The 18,552-nt window shown below is 33.0% G+C and overlaps 3 protein-coding genes across 4 annotated transcripts in view; all 3 read left to right on the top strand.

Moving 5' to 3' along the window:
* The window catches only part of LOC110028072 (alpha-L-arabinofuranosidase 1-like), a 36,958-nt gene extending 35,004 nt beyond the window's left edge, over positions 1-1,954 (top strand). For both annotated transcript variants that reach the window (XM_020729784.1, XM_020729783.1), the window contains one exon: positions 1,698-1,954. In XM_020729784.1, the coding sequence (XP_020585443.1) occupies positions 1,698-1,820 (123 nt within the window). In that variant the 3' untranslated portion in view covers positions 1,821-1,954. The remainder of the gene's footprint in view (positions 1-1,697) is intronic.
* A 2,820-nt stretch (positions 1,955-4,774) lies between these two features.
* Positions 4,775-11,588, top strand: LOC110028077 (probable protein S-acyltransferase 1). The gene is made up of 7 exons (XM_020729795.1): positions 4,775-5,044; positions 5,136-5,254; positions 5,947-6,162; positions 6,528-6,836; positions 7,820-8,053; positions 8,414-8,915; positions 11,186-11,588. The coding sequence occupies exons 2-6, from the start codon at positions 5,204-5,206 to the stop codon at positions 8,912-8,914; spliced, it is 1,311 nt and encodes a 436-aa protein (XP_020585454.1). The 5' UTR covers positions 4,775-5,044; positions 5,136-5,203; the 3' UTR covers position 8,915; positions 11,186-11,588.
* Positions 11,589-13,876: 2,288 nt separating this feature from the next.
* LOC110028095 (magnesium-protoporphyrin IX monomethyl ester [oxidative] cyclase, chloroplastic) overlaps positions 13,877-18,552 on the top strand; it is a 6,807-nt gene continuing 2,131 nt past the window's right edge. The window contains exons 1-4 of the mRNA XM_020729815.1: positions 13,877-14,424; positions 15,255-15,319; positions 17,088-17,415; positions 18,422-18,520. Coding sequence (XP_020585474.1) covers positions 13,954-14,424; positions 15,255-15,319; positions 17,088-17,415; positions 18,422-18,520 — 963 coding nt within the window. The 5' untranslated portion in view covers positions 13,877-13,953. The remainder of the gene's footprint in view (positions 14,425-15,254; positions 15,320-17,087; positions 17,416-18,421; positions 18,521-18,552) is intronic.

Raw genomic sequence — 18,552 nt, 5'->3', positions numbered from 1 at the left:
TATTCAGAAAAGAGATTTCAGAAAAGAGATTACAGAATTTGGGATAACACCTAGGGTTACATACAAGTCTATTTATAACCCTAGTAAATGCTGGAGTACAATATGTAATTACCAAATTACTCCTGTACCTCACCCCCAACCCACATAAAGAAACTCTCCTGATTTGGACAGAATATTCCGTTCTGATCCGCTCCGCTCCAGAATCTGTCCCTTTATGGTATATGAGTCATATCTAATAGATACAAATACTTAAATTTCTAATTAAAATATTAATGAATCTCTAATTGCACTAATTGTCCCAGAATATCAATTTCATTTTGTACGGCCATGATTAATATTTTAAAAATTAGAGCAACATACTACCCAATTTTTATGTATGTGCATATGATACGCCACCAACAAACTTTCATCATCCGACACAAATCTCGAGGCATTGACATGAATCTCGAGCACTTCTTTGAACAAGAAACATTCATACTTTAATTAAGAGTCGTCAAGAACTCTGATTTCAGCAAACTTATTGTCAAACTAACCAGCTTGATGATACGGACCTAATGATATAAAAACTAGTCAAATCAAGTCATTAAACCACTCTTAGAAGATTTTTGGACACATTTGGAATGTCAAATGGATATCGAATCTAGTAAGTTTATAATCGAATCGAGCGTCTCGACAAGACAAATCCATTGAGCACAAGACCACTCAGTTCTGACATCATTAAGGTATTCAAATGTCCATTAAATACCATCTGATTGAAGGAAGCTCTCCGAACAATCCGATCAAAATGATTCATATTCATGCAATCATTGCATCCATAACACTATAAATAGAGCTCTGCCCTTCATTAAGGGGAGCTTGAGCCTTGAGAGAGAACTTGATGCTCTGAAAAGGAGCTGAAGTTCATTACTATCCCAACCCTCGTCTACCATCGCCGATCGCCACCGACCACCGCCGACCGCGGTCGATCACCATCGACTACCGCCCTCCGCCGCTGACCTTTGTAGACACCATTCGACTGTCGTTGACCACTGTCGATCGCCATTGACAACCACCGATCGTCGTCGTGCATTTTTAATTAGACATCATCAGTCGACATTATAACTTTGAAAAATCTAGTAACAATTTTTCATCTGTGAGACGAGATTTCTGTAATCATCAATCAACAATGAATTTTTACAACTGAGCGAGACCCCGTAATTTTTTTTTTACGGTTTGTTTATGTAATAATTTCTGGTGTCATAACTGTTTTTTTGTTCATCTGAGTGTGTGTTGAATTCTCGTGCAACGCTAAGACGATAATCCGTTACTCTACCACCGCGAATTTTCTAGCATGCATCAACATAATACCAAAATTTTGCTTTTTACATTTTACCACCCAAATATTTCATCACATCAAGAATTCCACTATCTTAACTTTTAAACAGTGAAACTACATATTTTCATGCATAGGTAAGATTGCATATATGTAAAAATTGAAGTTTATGTTTGTTGTTGGATATGCAAGTACTTAAGAATTGAATGGTATGTATTTAAATATTCTATAGCTATGAAATTTGACTTCAATTAATTCATTTAAAATTAATTTAATACTAAACTTATGATATTGGTAAAAAGTAAATCTTTTTAATGAAAAATATATTATGAAAATAATTGTTCTTGGATGAAATTGTAAAAATCCTTCTTTTATAATTTTGTAGGTTGTTCCAGTTTCTAGTATGTTTCCCAGTGCTGGAACCAAGATGGATGTCATCCTTCTCCCACACTCCCTAACTGCGCTTGATTTATTGCTTGATTCCACTTCATACAGGTCTGCAATTTGATTTATTAATTATAATGCTCATGCATTCTGAAATTGCAGTGAAATGTAAATGTAATTCATGCAAATTTGAGATTTTAATGAATAAAAATGGTGTAATTAGGTTGATTTGTGCAGTCCTTATTGTTTTATGCATATTGTTCTGTGATGTAGAACTACTTTTATATGAAAGTTGAGCATTGGAATAAGATCATTTAGTATTTGAGATTGGTGTTGTTGGGGAATTTTTGTGGCATTTACATAGATACCACCCAATTTCCATGTATTTACATATCTAACTCCTGACCTCCACTTTTTGACATTTGCGCTGCTTAATTCCTCATCTCACATTAAAAAATACCTGAAATGCACTTTTTCAGGTATTGGCAAGTGGACATGTATGCAAAAAATAAAGTTTTGGTGTGGATATATATGTAAATGCACAGGAATTGAGTGGCTTGCATTTAAATCTTCCTCACATTTTTCTGCACTTGTGACGTTTAGAGTGCTGAAATACAATTATATTGGACTCCAAGCTCGTGTGTGCAAGATTTGTGGAGTTGGTAGAGGGTCTTCTTTTTCAATTAGGAGATTCAAATTCAAATCATAGTCTAATTACTAACATCTAATTTTTAATCTAGTTGCCATTAAGATAATAAGGCCTTATTTCAGGAGTTTAGGGTTAATTAGAGTCCATTTTGGAATGAGGGTGTGGTTTTGATGTTCGTTTTTTTCTGTTTGATGAAATTGTGTTTTATCAACTTGTTTAAAAACTGCAGTTGAAAATTATGTTTTCTCATCAAACCTGACTACCTGCAGTTAGGGCTGTAAACGAGCCGAGTTTGATCAAGTTCAGGCTTGGCTCGTGTTCGGTTCGTTTGAAATTATTCGTGTTCGAAATCGGCTCGTGTTCGAAAACGGTGTGTTCTTGTTCGGTTCGATTTAAATATTCATGTTCGTGTTCAGCTCGAAATTGGCTAGTTAAAATTAAACTGAAAAAATAGATGTAGAGTATTGGATTCGAGTTTGAACCAAATTTATGCAAAACAAGGTGCATAAGGCGTAATCATATTACCACAAGAGTAGTTATGATTTAAACTTAAATTTAAATATATATAATATATTATTATATAAATAATATGTGTAATATATTTTTATATAAATAATTATATAATTTTTTTTTATTTCGAGCTAAAATGATCAGAACACGAGCGAACGAAGAGATGTTTGTGTTCGGCTCATTTATAATTCGAGCTTTAAAAACTAGCTCGTGTTCGATTCATTTACTTAACGAACAAGCCGAACACGAGCTGTTGACAGCTCTACTTGCGGTGGCTGATTCAAAGCATAGCCATTTTTGGAACAACGACAACAACAATTTTCTATGCATATTTATGGTTTACCTTTTTTCGTAACATTTACATCTATGACACAATTTTTTAATCTGTTAATCACTTATTATTTTTAATTACAAACTAATTATGATTATGAGTATTTTTATAATTATCTAAAAGCTATAATTTATACAACTCAATTATTGTAGCTCAATGCAGCACAATATACATTATAATATCAATGATAGATTTAATCGCAAAACAAACCCTTCATATAAACTACAATTTACATGCATATTATATAAGGCCTAAACTATCATATTTACATTTATAACCTATTTATGAAGAGGTGTATTTAATTTCTTAAAAAATAGGTGATTGTGAGTTTGTGAAATGTTTGATGTGATGTCAATAATTTGAGTGCTATGCATGTAAATATTAGAATTTGGAATACATAAATTTTGAGTGTTATACTTTATTCCCACAAATATATCATAAAAATCAGTATAAAATATTATTTATTTAATTATTTAATTAGTTTAAATCACAATAACTTTAACACAATCGAATAAAAATTTGTTCATGATTGGCTCGTTTATAAACGAAGCTACAGAAATTATCTATGTTCGGCTTGCGTACTTAATGAATAACTCAAACATGAGCTAGACGAGCAATTTGTTTGAAAACCATAATAGCGGCAAGTCATAATCATTGATGTGCGAATTGAACGGGTCGGTTCGAGCCGAGTTGTGCATTAAAAAAAGTGCAATTTTTTTCTTTTTTATTGGTGGTGCTCAGATTTACATGTGATGAAATTTCATTAACGCTCGGATGCAGCTTTGCGCCTCGGGCTGTAAAAAAAGCTCGTTGTTCGTGAACAGCTTGTGTTCGGCTCGTTAAATAGCTCGTGTTTGGCTCGTTTGTTAAGTAAACGAGCCAAACACTAAAAAGTTTTTAAAGCTCGAATTATAAACGAGCGGAGCACGAACAACTGTCTGTTCGCCTAGTTTAAATCATAACATCTCGTGTGGTAATGTGGTTATTGCATTTTTTTGTATATATTTGGTCCAGGTTTGAATCACGCACTTTACATCTATTTTTTTCAATTTAATTTTTCCGAGTCAAATCCTAGTTGAGCACGAACACAAATATTTAAATCGAGTCGAACATGAACACACTGTTCACGAGCCAATTTTGAACACGAGCCGATTTCTAACACGAGCTATTTCGAACGAGCCGAACACGAGCCAAGTCTGAGCTCGCTCAAACTCGACTCGTTTACAGTCCTTTTTGCACCCAAACTCCGATCGTAATATTTTTTCTTGCATCCACACCATCTTAAGATTGAGAAATGATGATTTAACATTTAAATTTGTTAGCTATAAATTTGAAGAAAATAAAAATTAATTTTTTTTTCACACTAACAAGATAATAAAATTTAGAATTTTAACCATATCAAATTTAAATTTTGTTTTAAGGTTTTTTTTTAATTTTTTTTAATTTTTGGAAAATTTAATGGAATATTCTTAGAGCATTAAAATTTTATTTAATTTGTGTTAATTCAGATATTAATTTTTTAATTAAATAATTATAACTTATTAAATGAATTCTTACCGAATACAGCTGGGATTCTGGCCAAATTAGGGTTCCATAAAGCCGTTATATGGAGCGCAAAACCCGCTTGAAATGAAGTACCGGCCTCCATACATGTAAATCGACAGCTCTCCACGGAAGAGAGAGAAATCTCTCTCTCTCTCTCTCTTTCTCACAAATCCGGTTTGACCCTGAGGTGGACAGGAGCGACACAGAGAGAAAGAGAGAGAATGTACAGGAGCAACTTGTTTTGATCTGAAGGAGAGGAAGTATGAGAAATGCTAGAGATGAGATGGTGTGGGAGAGATAGGGTTTGAAGGAGGTATTCTTCTGGTTTTCACTCTCGATTGTCAACTCTTCCTGTCTCACTCGTTGTCGCATTGGCGCTAAAGCCTTTATTTGGATTTGGAAAGTTTTGGTCAAGATCTCAATTGGGTCTTGCTGCGTTCTCTCCGATTTGATCAGTTTCATCACGCAAGGCATGGCGGAATCTGATCGCAAGAGGCTTTATCAAGTTTGGAAAGGAAGCAATGTGCGGTTTTCTGTTTTCGCCCTTTTCTCTCTCTAAATTTGATCGCTTCATTATTTTCTCGGTGAAATTGATCTAGGAGATGTTCAAATTCGTATAGCTTTTTTTTTTTCAAAATTAGATTAATTCTGAAAATCATTAGCTCTTAAATCACGCAATGGCGGTTGCATTTTTAAGATTATTTGGCTTTTTTGTGATCTCCCCATCGGTTTTCTAACAAGAAGCCAGCAGATAAGCTATCTTTATTAGCCCCTTCCTCATAATGCAATGGATTTTTGTTATTCTATTGTAAATTCATTGTTTCTTGACTATAGCCATGAAATTTGCAGTTCGTTCTGTACTATGAGCTTGTTGGCGTTGAGATTTATAACGAAGCTGAATCCAAATTGTTTAGTTAGGGTTAAAGATTGTTAATATATTTCTGATTGATTTAATGACTAAGGTTTGAATCATATAACCCTAAAAAACATCACTTATAGAATCAAATTAGGGCAAAAGGTGACATTCACGCCTGAAAGGGTGAAAGCTGGTTTCCTTTTGTCTATGTGTGAAGGTTAAGTTTGATTTTCTGAAACAAGTCCTGATATTTTTCAGTTTTTACAAAATTAATCAGACATTCTTCTCTCTTCATCCGACTGTTCTATTGTATAAAATGTTTATATTGATGAAAATTTTTTTTATTTCCTCTTTCTCAGAGATTTTTCTGTGGAGGGAGATTGATATTTGGTCCAGATGTAGCTTCAGTGTTTCTATCAATACTCCTAATTGCTGGTCCATCCGTCACATTCTTTGTACAAGTTATTGCAAAGATCCATAAACATGAAATCCATAAGAGCAAGCTTGTGAATCTTTCTCACAGTCATATACTTGGTTTTCCGGCGCTGATTGTGGGATTATTTATCACATTACTTGTATGTGATGGTCAACTTTTCTTTTTCAAGTCATTTGTTGATATGAAAAATGTATCTTTTTATTTGGAAGATTTACATACATACTACTCAATTCCTACATATTTACATATTTGACTCCCAAAATTCAATTTTGACATACATACAACCTTACCTATGCATGAAAATGTGTATTTCACTTTTTTAAAGTTAAAATGGTGGTCTTTTTATGTGATATGAAAGATTTGGGCGGTATAAATGTAAAAAAGCAAAATTTAGTTGTTGGATATATAAATTCATAGGAATTGATTGGTATGTTTATAAACACCCCTTTTGATTTCTCTATTTAGGGTATAATTGAGCATATTATGTTATTAATGATGTTATAGGTATTGGTGTTCCTATTCGTGACATCTGGGAGAGATCCTGGTATTGTTCCAAGAAATAATCGACCACCAGAGTTACATGAAGCTTTTGATTCTGTCACTTCTTCTATGGAATGGATCAGTGGTACGTTACCAGATAAAAAATTACCGCGCTCGAAGGATGTATTGGTGAATGGTGTAATTGTTAAAGTGAAGTACTGTGAAACGTGTTTGCTCTATCGCCCACCTCGCGCTTCTCATTGTTCTATATGCAACAATTGTGTTCAGAAGTTTGATCACCACTGCCCGTGGGTCGGTCAGTGCATCGGAGTGGTAAGTTTGTTGTATTTACATGCTCAAGTTTTAATTTTGGGAAATTTACATATGTATCACACAATTTTTTGTATTTACATATCTAACATATGAAATTTCATATTTTTATTTATAACATTGGTGTCATAAACATATGCATAAAAAGGTGTATTTCACTTCTACAAAGTAAGTAGTAGTTGTATTTTTGATGTGATGTTAAAGATTTGATGTTGTGTATGTAAATTTAGAAGTTTAGGCGTTCGATACGTAAATACATAGGAATTGTGTGGTATGTTTGTAAATGCCCTTCTAAGTTTTTGAGAGTGAAACAAGAGCCTTGCTTTTCTTACTCAAATGTTGAGAGCAGTGGTGAAACTTAATTCAAGTACAAAGAGCAAAAAATAACAGAAGGAAGATTGGAATATCAATGAGAAAAAATACAAAAAATTTATGTAGGTTCTTGTTATGCTGTTGCATAGTCTAAGGGCAATTATGTCGGATTTTACAAGTTCTATCCCATGGATGGCTACATGTTACCGTATTGCATAGATTGTTATGATTGATTGCAGATAATTCTTCTATGCAACATAGAGACAGCACCCCCACTTTATAATTAAAATAGTAAGATAGTCAAAGTTACAATAAAATATTCAAATTACTCTTCAAATATTCGATAAATGACTGCCTAACATGTTTTTTCTTTATGGAAGATTTGCATGCATACTCTCAATTCCTATTTGTTTACATATCTAGCACCTAAACTTCATTTTTTACATCTATACCACTTTACCTATGCATGAATAGTTGTCTTTAACTTTTTAAAATTTAAAGTAATGGTATTTTTTATGCGATATAAAAGACTTAGGTGGTATAAATGCAAAATGTAACATTTAGGTGTTAGATGTATAAATACATAAAAATTGGGCCGCGGTACATATGTAAATGCCCCAACTTTAATATTATGTTTTTGCTTGGATCTGACAACATATTTTGAACGAATGCAGCGTAACTACCCATTCTTTTTTCTATTCATATCATCATCAACCATTCTTTGTATGTATGTCTTCACCTTTTCGTGGCTTAATATTATTGCCGAGAAGAAATATTATGGAAATTCACTGTGGAAATCCATGAAGGGGGAGGTGTTGTCACTTTTGCTCATAGTTTACACATTCATAGCTGTCTGGTTTGTGGGAGGGCTCACAATCTTCCATCTCTACTTAATCAGCACAAACCAGGTAGATCTTTTCTGAATGAATTTTGTATTTCTTTTCTTATGAACCTCTGTGTTGATTCATGGTCTTAACAATTAATTATTGGGAAACTTAGATACATACCATATAATTCTTATGTATTTACATATGTATCACCTGAAGTTTGATATTTTCATAGATATTATGCATGAAAAGGTGCGTCTAATTTCAAAATATTAGTAAAAATGATGTTTTTGGTGTGACGTGAAAGATTTGAGTGTTGTGAATGTAAAAATGACAGTTTAGGTGTTTGATATGTAAATATATAAAAATTGTCTGGTATGTATGTAAATTTCCTTTAATTATTCATGTTTTGAGTTCTTTCATTAACTTCTGTTGTTGTAGACAACTTACGAAAACTTCCGGTATCGGTACGACAAAAGGGAGAATCCATATGATAAGGGCATAATCAGAAACTTTGGAGCTGTTTATTGCTCAGAGATCCCACCTTCATTGCATAGCTTCAGATCATGGGTGATCGAAGAGGAAGTTAAAGTAGAATCCATGCATTCTAAGCCATGCACGGATGGAATTTATCGTAAGAATAAAATGGATTTAGAAATGGGTGGAAAAACAGGCCTAGATGATGGCCATGATCCCATTCCTAAACTCTTAAAAAATCTGGATTACAGTGAAATTAGTGATGATTTGAAGATGGATGATGGGAGTGAAGACGAAGAGATTGTCCCTTTTACTTTTTCGGTTATGCAACAACCTGTTGGTCTCGTGGCAAGAGACTCGAACCAGTGCTGCTTGGTTTCAGATGGAAGAGTTGTAGATGAGAATGCTGATGAGGGGCATTTCCCTAATCAAAGCTTACATCCTCTTCATGCTATGTTGAAATGAGGTAATTTTTATTATTATTCTTGCCTGACTGCTCCTTTTTCCTTGTATACGTACAAAAGCAACAATATATATATATATATAGATAGATAGATAGAGAGAGAGAGAGAGAGAGAGAGAGAGAGAGAGAGAGAGTGTGTGTGTTCAGAATCTAGTCCCTTTATGCAAAAGGTGTATATTCCATTGTGTCCAAGCCTTTAAAAGCCAGACTAAATTGGTCGGTTTGACTAGCTCAACTGTAAACCGGTCATTTAGTCGGTTTGGTTTAAGCTCAAAACCTTTCTGAATAGAAAATCGATTGAACCGGTCAAAACTTCTGTTCAACTGATGAATCGGTGAACTCTCATTTTTAAAGAACTCGTAGGTTTTGATACTATCCAATTTTAACATTTTGATTCTGATTCGATGACTTGAGATAACTTATTTAAATTAAAAATAGAGAGAGTGTCACGTCTCAAAATTTTTATTTAAAATCTTCTTCAAAATATTAAAAAGTGAAGTGTCTTAAATTAAAATATTGAATATTAAATCAACAAAAACGATATTATTGTATCATACTTTTATTATTTAAATTATATTAAAATATTTTTTAATGTTTATTATGTCATCTTGTTCAACTCTGATTTAAGCATTGAAACTTGAACCTCTTATTCTTCCGATATGATGATTGGTTCAGTTTTCACAATCTTGATTGAGTCATTAGTATGATAGAGGAATCATGTTCTAATTCGGAATGGATTAATGGAAACTTTTAATTATAGTTGAACTCTAAACATATTTTGTGGCTTACTGAGGAACCGTGAATGTGAACCTGCAGACTAATTTGTTATGTTAATGAAATGCCATGGAAGGGAAGCATTTATATTTTCACTGTCATTTTCCATAATTATTTATCTTATTAAGCTCTATTGGTGACAATTTATTTGAGGGCCAATTGCTGGCGCCTTGTAAGCTTATTAGTGAGCTGAATTTGATTAGACTAAGCCGCGGCCAAGTTTGGTTTGGTTCGGTTTGATACCAAAACAAAATTAAGTTTACATGCTCTGCACTCATAGTACAAACAAACCCTTCAGAGGAAGATTGAACTTTAATGGAAACTTTAGTTATAGTTGAACTCTAAACATATTTTGTGGCTTTGTGAGGAACCGTGAATGTGAACCTGCAGACTAATTTGTTATGTTAATGAAATGCCATGGAAGGGAGGCATTTATATTTTCACTGTCATTTTCCATAATTATTTATCTTATTAAGCTCTATTGGTGACAATTTATTTGAGGGCCAATTGCTGGCGCCTTGTAATCCTATTAGTGAGCTGAATTTGAGTAGACTAAGCCGCGGCCAAGTTTGGTTTGGTTTGGTTTGATACCAAAACAAAATTAAGCTTAAATGCTCTGCACTCACAATACAAACAAACCCTTCAGAGGAAGATTGAACTTAAATGCTGAATAGGGAAATCCAAAGCCACAACCATGCCAGGCTTGCAAATTTTTTATGGGGACCAAATTTTGTTTCAGTCGATATGTACAAAAGTATTCTCATATTGTAATATTAGTCTCTCATTTTTGATAGATATATTATCATTAATAAGGAGGTGTACTCCATTGTATTTGTAATCTTTATTGTTCTCTTCTTCAAGTTATGGACATTGTAAATGCTTGTAAAATTGCTATACTTGGTATGTCACAAAGGCCCTAGTTTCTACTCCTAATCCCTCCACCATCATTGATGATTCTCTTTTCTACCTTGTTGCTCTATCTATAATATTGATTTGCATGCACTCTTTGTTTAAGTTAAATTACAATCTAGCATGCCTCTTTCCACTTGGATGTCTACTATATCAGGTACTACTATTTTGTATTTTGATTCTTCATATATCAATCGTATGACCGGTTTTTTCATTCGTATTCTTCATTTGATACTTCGTTTAATAAATTTGTTTATAAGCTTTAAACAATTCAATTTATAATCATAAACAAATAAACAAACTTTTCAAATTTGTTCATTTAACAATCAAATATATATAAAAATATTCAAATTTATAAAAGCATTCATTGATCAATGAGCAAGCTCTGATCGAGTTGAGTCATGAGCAGCTTGTAGAATACTCCGTTCATTGATAGACCTCAGTTCGACATTCCCGCCTTATGTCATTCTCTTTTCGTTCTCTCTGCAATTTTATTGCTATTGCTCAAATTTATTTATTTTTTTTCTTTTAATGTTTTATTTGCCCACAATAGAATTTAATGCCTGGAAATTTGCATGGCTGATACACAGATTCACATGCCATCTTTCAAGAACCTCAAATGCATGATTTGCATCCATTTGAAGCTTAGAACCATAACACAGATGGAAGATTTGTCATCACTGATGAAGAGAATGAAGGAATCAGATATGGATTAAAATCTATGGTTGATATAGCTTCAAATAATGATTGTGTATAACTTTTTTTTTTTGGCTTTTATTTTATTTTTGTTGGATGATTGCATAGTCACTGTTGTAGATAATCAATATTGTTTTGTTTGATTAAAGATTAAAAAAATGCACATAATTTCTTGTTAAACTTGATAAATATCAGAATGTGGCGGGGGGGAAGGTGAGCTCAGAAAGCAATATCCGTGATTAGAACGCACGACCTTATAGTGAAAGACTTGTACTCTTAACCATTGTGCCGCATATAAGTACATCTCTATTAGAAAGTTTGTATGAAAGTTTAAATAAAATTATAGAGCAATCATCAAGAATCGTCTCTTTTTTTGTGTACCGAAGCTTGGGCGAAAGAGGTCAAATTTATGCTATTTATCGTCATGCATTTTTTCATGCAATATATTGTATTCAAGTGGTTGAATGTTTTCACTCCAATTGCAAAGACTTTAGTTTCATTAAAAATCATTGAAGACACAAAATCTTCATCTAAAATATATATTTTCTTTTGCAATTTTGGCTCAAATTGAGTTTCGAAAAATCTCCTATTTGGCTAAAGATTTTTTTTTTCTAAATAATTCGAGTTGAGTGTTTATTATCAACTAATAATCGTAAAACTATTCTTCAAGGGTTGATTGGTCGGTAATTTTATCGGTGTATTGTATTTCTAATGTGTATGGATTTTAAAAATTATGTCGTTTGTTCATAAATAATTGCAATTCAATGAAAAATATAATTGTATTTGAAATTCAGTTCTTAGTTCATTTTTTCTTGAATTTATAATATGGTTGGACTTAAAATACATAGGTTAATGTAAAGTGTTGTCCTACTGCCATTACTCTTGCATTGTTTTCATTTTACACTGCATTACTTTTTTCAGCAAACCAACAGGCCCTGCAACTGGCTTAAATTACTACAACTTAAAAACTTTCACTACATTACTAGCAAGAGTAAGTTTTAAAGTACACTTCATTTGAAATTTAATTTCTATTAAGAGCTTTTAAAAAATATTATTGTAAAATAATTAATTTAATATTTGAAGATTAAATTTGAAAGTTATGGCAACTACTTCATAATTTTTACTAAACTAGATAGCACAACAAAAGGTTTTGTGTCACGTCCCGGGTTTAGAGAGAGGCCTGGTCTGACAACATAGAGCGCGAGGAACTGATGTGACCTGCTTTGTATTCTAAAAAGGAAAGATTATACACAAGTGGAATTTAAAATAAGCAAAGAAATGTAATTTTATTTTATTTCATGATTAAGGATTTCACAACTGTTGCAATGGAAGCATTTACATGTATATCTTTATGTATTTAGATATCAAACGCTTATAATTATATATTTACATGCATAAAACTCAAATTTTTAACATCACATAAAAAATGTCATTATTTTTAATTTTTCATAGATTTTTATGCATACCATTCAATCCCTAAGTATTTACATATCTAGCACATAAAATTCAATTTTTACATATCTATCACCTTATAATTACATGAAAAGGCATGTTCCACCTTTAAAAAGTAAAAATGGTGATATTTTAGATGTGTTATGAAAGACTTGGGTAATGATATCAAAATGTTATAAATATAAATATAAAGGTTTGGAGGGTACATACACAAATAAATGAGAATTGTTACTTATCACATAATTCCAATACATTTACATATGTAACCCCCACTCTTTAATATTTTCATACCAAACACATAAATGTTTGACATCCCATCAAAAATTAAACTAGCACTACCCTTTTAAAAGTGAAATAAGTGTTTTCACGAATAAATGTTGGGGCATTTACATACATGGCACACAATTCTCATGTATTTACAAATCTCATATATAAACTTTCATATTTACACACATATCATTCAAATCTTTAATATAACTATTACCACTTTTTAAAAGTAAAATACACATTTTCATGCGTAGATTCAAAACATCAAAGTGTTATCTATATAAATACAGAAGGCTAGACGTAAGATATGTAAATACATAAGAGTTTCGTGCTAGGTATGTAATTTTCTCTAAGTTTTAGGATTGGTACGGGGCAACTGAAACTTATCAAAAGACAACTGTGAAGCTGCTGAAAAATAACATGATATTCAAAATGTTGTGTTGACAATTATATTTTTTTAAAAAAAAATCAGATCGTAGCTATAAGAAAGCTGTCATCGCACATAGGCAGAACCGGTGGGAAAACGAAGATTTCAGCGGTAGTTTTTTAAAAAAATTGTCAAATCAGTTTACCCAAACAGATAAAACTACGATATGCCGCCCCCAAACGAACCCTTCATATCAATATGACATAAAAATAAATATCAAATTTTAGGTGTTGGATAATTAAATACATCAGAATTGTGTGGCATCTAAGTTTTTCTAAGAAAATACCATTTGATTTGCCTATTATGGTTCACACGTGTTCCACTCTACACCATTATTTTGCTAGATTCGATTATCCACAAGCGCACAATTACACGTGTCATTATCTCATTAGAAGAAATAGATTCCCATAGATAAAAACCCTAATCCCAAATCTCAAAATTTCCCAATTCTCCCCTTATATTCCTCATTCGATCCCCGACTCCGCCCTCCCCATTCCCCCTCTTCAATTCCCAAAAATGGCGGCAACCGCAATAGCAGAGCTCGCCATCACAAAGCCCTTCAGCTCCATTCCCAAATTCAGCCGACCGCCAAACTCTAAATCCGCCTCCTTCACTCCGTTCCTCCACATCCGAGCCTCCACCGCCACCCCCGCCGCGCCGCCGGCGAGAGGGAAAGGGAAAGGGAAGACGGGGATAAAAGAAACGCTATTGACGCCGAGATTCTACACAACTGATTTCGACGAAATGGAGCAGCTATTCAACAAGGAGATTAATAGGAACTTGAACCAGTCGGAGTTCGAAGCTCTGTTAAACGAGTTCAAGACCGATTATAATCAAACTCACTTTGTTCGAAATCCTGAGTTCAAGGAGGCGGCGGAGAACATTCAGGGACCTCTCCGGCAGATCTTCGTGGAGTTTCTTGAGCGATCCTGTACCGCTGAGTTTTCCGGATTTCTGCTGTATAAGGAGCTTGGGAGGAGGCTGAAGGTTCGATTTTTTTGGGGGGCTTTAGCATACATTCCACATAATTCTCATGTATTTGCGTATTTAATATCTAAACTTTTATATTTGCATACGTATCACTCAAGTCTTTAATATCACAATTACTTGCTCTTTTAAAGTGAAATGTACATTGTCATGCATAAGTCTATGAAACCGAAATGCTATAACTATCAAACTTTAGGTCATTGGATTTGTTAATACATTAGAATTGTGTGGTAGGTATGTTGTGGGTAACATTTATTTACATGCATATCACTCAATTCTGTAACATCGTTGTTCGGATGCAATATTTTCTCCACATTTAGGTGGTGTTTCATTGCGTCCTGGATTTACATTAAAGTAGGATTTAGTAAATCCCATAAATTTGGATTTATCAAATCCATATTTGACGGAGAAACGCTTGTGAGTCAAATCCCTCAAATCCATTTGGGTCCAACATTAGGCGGAACAAGCGAATAATCGATTTAACGGAGCGCACGAATTAAATTTCACATTTTTAGTGTTTGGTTGGATTTATATTACATTTATGGTTAAATCGGGTTGAAAGTATGCTGCCAAACACCCTCTTAAAATACCCACCATCATTATCTTTTCAAAAGTGAAATACACATTTTCCTGCGTAAGTCCATGACACCAAAATATTATTGATGTAAATATCAAATTTTTGTTGTTACATATGTAAATACATAAGAATTGTTTGGTATGTATGAAAATTTTCTTTTTTTTTTCTTTTGCTCCTTACTAATTTGTGAAGGAGAGAGGTTTGATGGGTTTGGGTTTGAGCTAGTTGGTTGATCTCCTGGTTTTTGTGACAGAAAACTAATCCGGTAGTGGCGGAGATATTCTCACTTATGTCCAGGGATGAAGCCAGGCATGCTGGGTATGAATTTCTTTGCAATAAAAATCCAATTTTTATGTTAATTAATGTTATATCCCCGGATATGTTTACTGCCAATTAGTTTTATTCTTAATACTGTTTAGCTCTTAATGCTATGCTCAATGTAAAAAGATTTCATTAGATTTGTTTTTGGGGCATTTACATAGATACCTCCCAATTCCAATGTATTTACATATCTAAGTTGAGCTTTTTACATTTCTATCACCCAAATATTTCATAACACAAAAAAATGCCACTATTTTTACATACATACCACTCAATCCCTATGTATTTACATATCTGGCACCAAACTTCAATTTTTATGTACTTGCCACCTTACCTATGCATGAAAGATGTATTTCACTTTTTAAAAATTAAAATTGTGGTTTTTTTTTATGTGATATGAAAGTTTTGGGTGGCATAACTGTAAAAAGTAAATTTTTGGTGTCAGATATGTAAATACATAGGAATTGTGTGGTATGCATGTAAATGCCCCTTAAAATTATATCGACCTTAAGTGGAGGTAAGGAGTTCAAATCCCATTCTCAAAAACTCTGATATGAAGTGCTTCACCCATGCATAGAAAATTTGAGAATGTTATTACTTAAGCACATCTCTTTATTAAAATAATCATTAAATAAATATGCATACATACCACTCAATTCCTATGTATTTACATATCTATCATCAACATACATACTATCTTATATAAGCATGAAAAGATGTATTTAACTTTTTAAAAGTTAAAAGGATGGTATTTTTGATATTGTATGAAAGACTTGGACGGTATCAATGCAAAACGTTAGGACTTAGATATGTAAATACACGGGTATTAGATGGTATGTATGAGAGGTGATATATGTAAATGCGTTAGAATTGTAATAGCAGCAGCAACAACAACAACAACAAAGTCTTAATCCCACTACATGGGGTCGGCTACTTGAATCCTTTTTCTCCATTGCGTCCTATTTAGTGTCATATTTTCATTTAGTTCTAGTAAATTGAGATCATTTTTAATACAAGAAAAGTCTTCCTAGGTCTACCTTTGCCTTTCTTAACATAAGTCGAATATAAAACATCTACTCTCCTAATCAGATCATCAGATGGTCGACGTTTAATGTGACCAAACCATCTATGACGACTTTCTCTAATTTTGTCCGTCAGAGGAACTACACCAACCCTATCACGGATATATTCATTTTGCATTTTGTCTCTAAGTGTAAAGCCACTCATCCACCTAATCATTCTCATCTTGGCAACACTTAACTTATTATTATGTCTCTCTTTTAAAGGCCAACATTCAACGTCATAGAGCATTGCAGGTCTCACCACCGTCTTATAAAATTTTGCTTTCAGTCTAAGCAATACTTTTTTATAGAATTGTAATAGCACTGTTATTCTTTTTAAAGAGTGGATACACCTTTTCTTGCATATGTTTAAAGCAATAAAGGTCTATGTATGTAAATATGGAAGCTTTGGGGGGTGTTTGGTAGCAACCTATTTACAGGATTTATCTTGAGGATTTACAAAATTCAGCCAAACATAAAAAAACGCAAGTTTCATAAATTTAATTAAATCCGGCGAGGAGGTGGATTTAATAAATTTGGTTTTCTAAATCCGACTAATGCTAAATTCTTCCTGCAGCCAAACACTCTCAGGTGCGAGATATGTAAATACATAAGAATTGTGTGCTGCATGTGTAAATTTCCCTTTTTTAACTGAAAATATTCTTCAAAATAACAGTTTTCTCTTTTTTATTGTTAATTTGTAGGTTTCTGAACAAGGGTTTATCAGATTTTAATCTGGCCTTAGATTTGGGTTTCTTAACCAAGGCCAGAAAGTACACATTCTTTAAGCCAAAGTTCATCTTCTACGCCACTTATCTCTCAGAAAAGATTGGATATTGGAGATACATTACCATTTATAGGCATTTGAAGGAGAATCCAGAGTATCAGCTCTACCCTATCTTCAAGTATTTTGAGAACTGGTGCCAGGATGAGAACAGGCATGGCGACTTCTTCTCGGCATTGATGAAAGCCCAACCTCAGTTCCTCAACGATTGGAAGGCGAAATTGTGGTCGAGATTCTTTTGCCTCTCGGTAAATTCTTATAATTTTTATTTTTGGTGTTTGAATCTTGCAATATTTTGGTTCTATCATGTAATGATTCTAACATTAGTTTACTCAATTTTTATTTGAGTAAAGTGTCAAAATAGTCCTCTAACTATTTGCATGGAGCTATTTAATCTCGGGTTTTATAAAAGTGTCGAATTAATCGACATACTCTTTTAAATTTACACATCTATAGACTATGGTACTAAAATGACCCTCTGCAAATGGTCGGATGATAATTTTGACACTTTTCTAGTTCTTATCTATTTATATATCTAACACCTAAAGTTGTGTATACGTAAGTACATGCATTGCATACCAATGCATTTATGTGTATGCATATATGACAACTTTAGATTATATATATATATATATATATATATATATATATATATACAAAAAAAAAATCGCCAGAGGCTATTATACGAGCCTCAAATCACTCCTAATATGCCTAATAATTTGAGTATCACCTCCTTAAGGCTAATTGTGACAGAAGAGATTCAAACTCTCGACCTGAGGGGTTTTATCCCGTGGATGCCAACCAACAGGCCGGGGTACGCGGTGACAACTTTAGATTATATGATGCTAATAGAACTATAAACAAATAGGGTTATCAAATTTTAACTATTTGGTTGACAAATTTCCAATAATTTTGTTGTGATATTGGCAATGGTTTCTTACATTTATTTAAAGGAGCATTTACATATATTCCGCTCAATTCTTATGTATCTACATATCTAACACTTAAATTTTACTTTTTACATTCCTACCATCTAAATCTTTCATTTCACGTCAAAAATACCTCCATTTTAACTTTTAAAAGGTGAGATACATCTTTTCATACATAGGTAACTTGGTATGCATGTAAAAATTGAAGTTCACGTGTTAGATATGTAAATACATAGAATTTGAGTGGTATCAATGTAAATCTTCCTTATTTAAAACTGACTTATAATAGTTTTTTGAAAAAAGAAAAAAACTGTTGATTTTGCAGGTTTATGTGACAATGTACCTTAATGATTGCCAGAGGACTGCTTTCTATGAAGGCATTGGCCTTAACACCAAAGAATTTGATATGCATGTCATCATTGAGGTATGATGATTTTTCTCTTGTGGAATATATAT

Source organism: Phalaenopsis equestris, unplaced genomic scaffold, assembly GCF_001263595.1.
Source record: "Phalaenopsis equestris unplaced genomic scaffold, ASM126359v1 Scaffold000488, whole genome shotgun sequence".
Lineage (NCBI taxonomy): Eukaryota > Viridiplantae > Streptophyta > Magnoliopsida > Asparagales > Orchidaceae > Phalaenopsis > Phalaenopsis equestris.
The sequence above is the reverse complement of the archived record's forward strand: the minus strand, read 5'-3'. Positions and strand labels throughout refer to the sequence as shown.

What these genes read in the sequence shown, in the direction of transcription:
- LOC110028077 (XM_020729795.1), top strand. Translation starts at nt 5,204, where the DNA reads ATGGCGGAATCTGATCGCAAGAGGCTTTATCAAGTTTGGAAAGGAAGC. An exon ending in GATTATTTATCACATTACTT is followed by an intron (nt 6,163 to 6,527) that starts GTATGTGATGGT and finishes ATGATGTTATAG; the next exon opens with GTATTGGTGTTCCTATTCGT. An exon ending in ACTTAATCAGCACAAACCAG is followed by an intron (nt 8,054 to 8,413) that starts GTAGATCTTTTC and finishes CTGTTGTTGTAG; the next exon opens with ACAACTTACGAAAACTTCCG.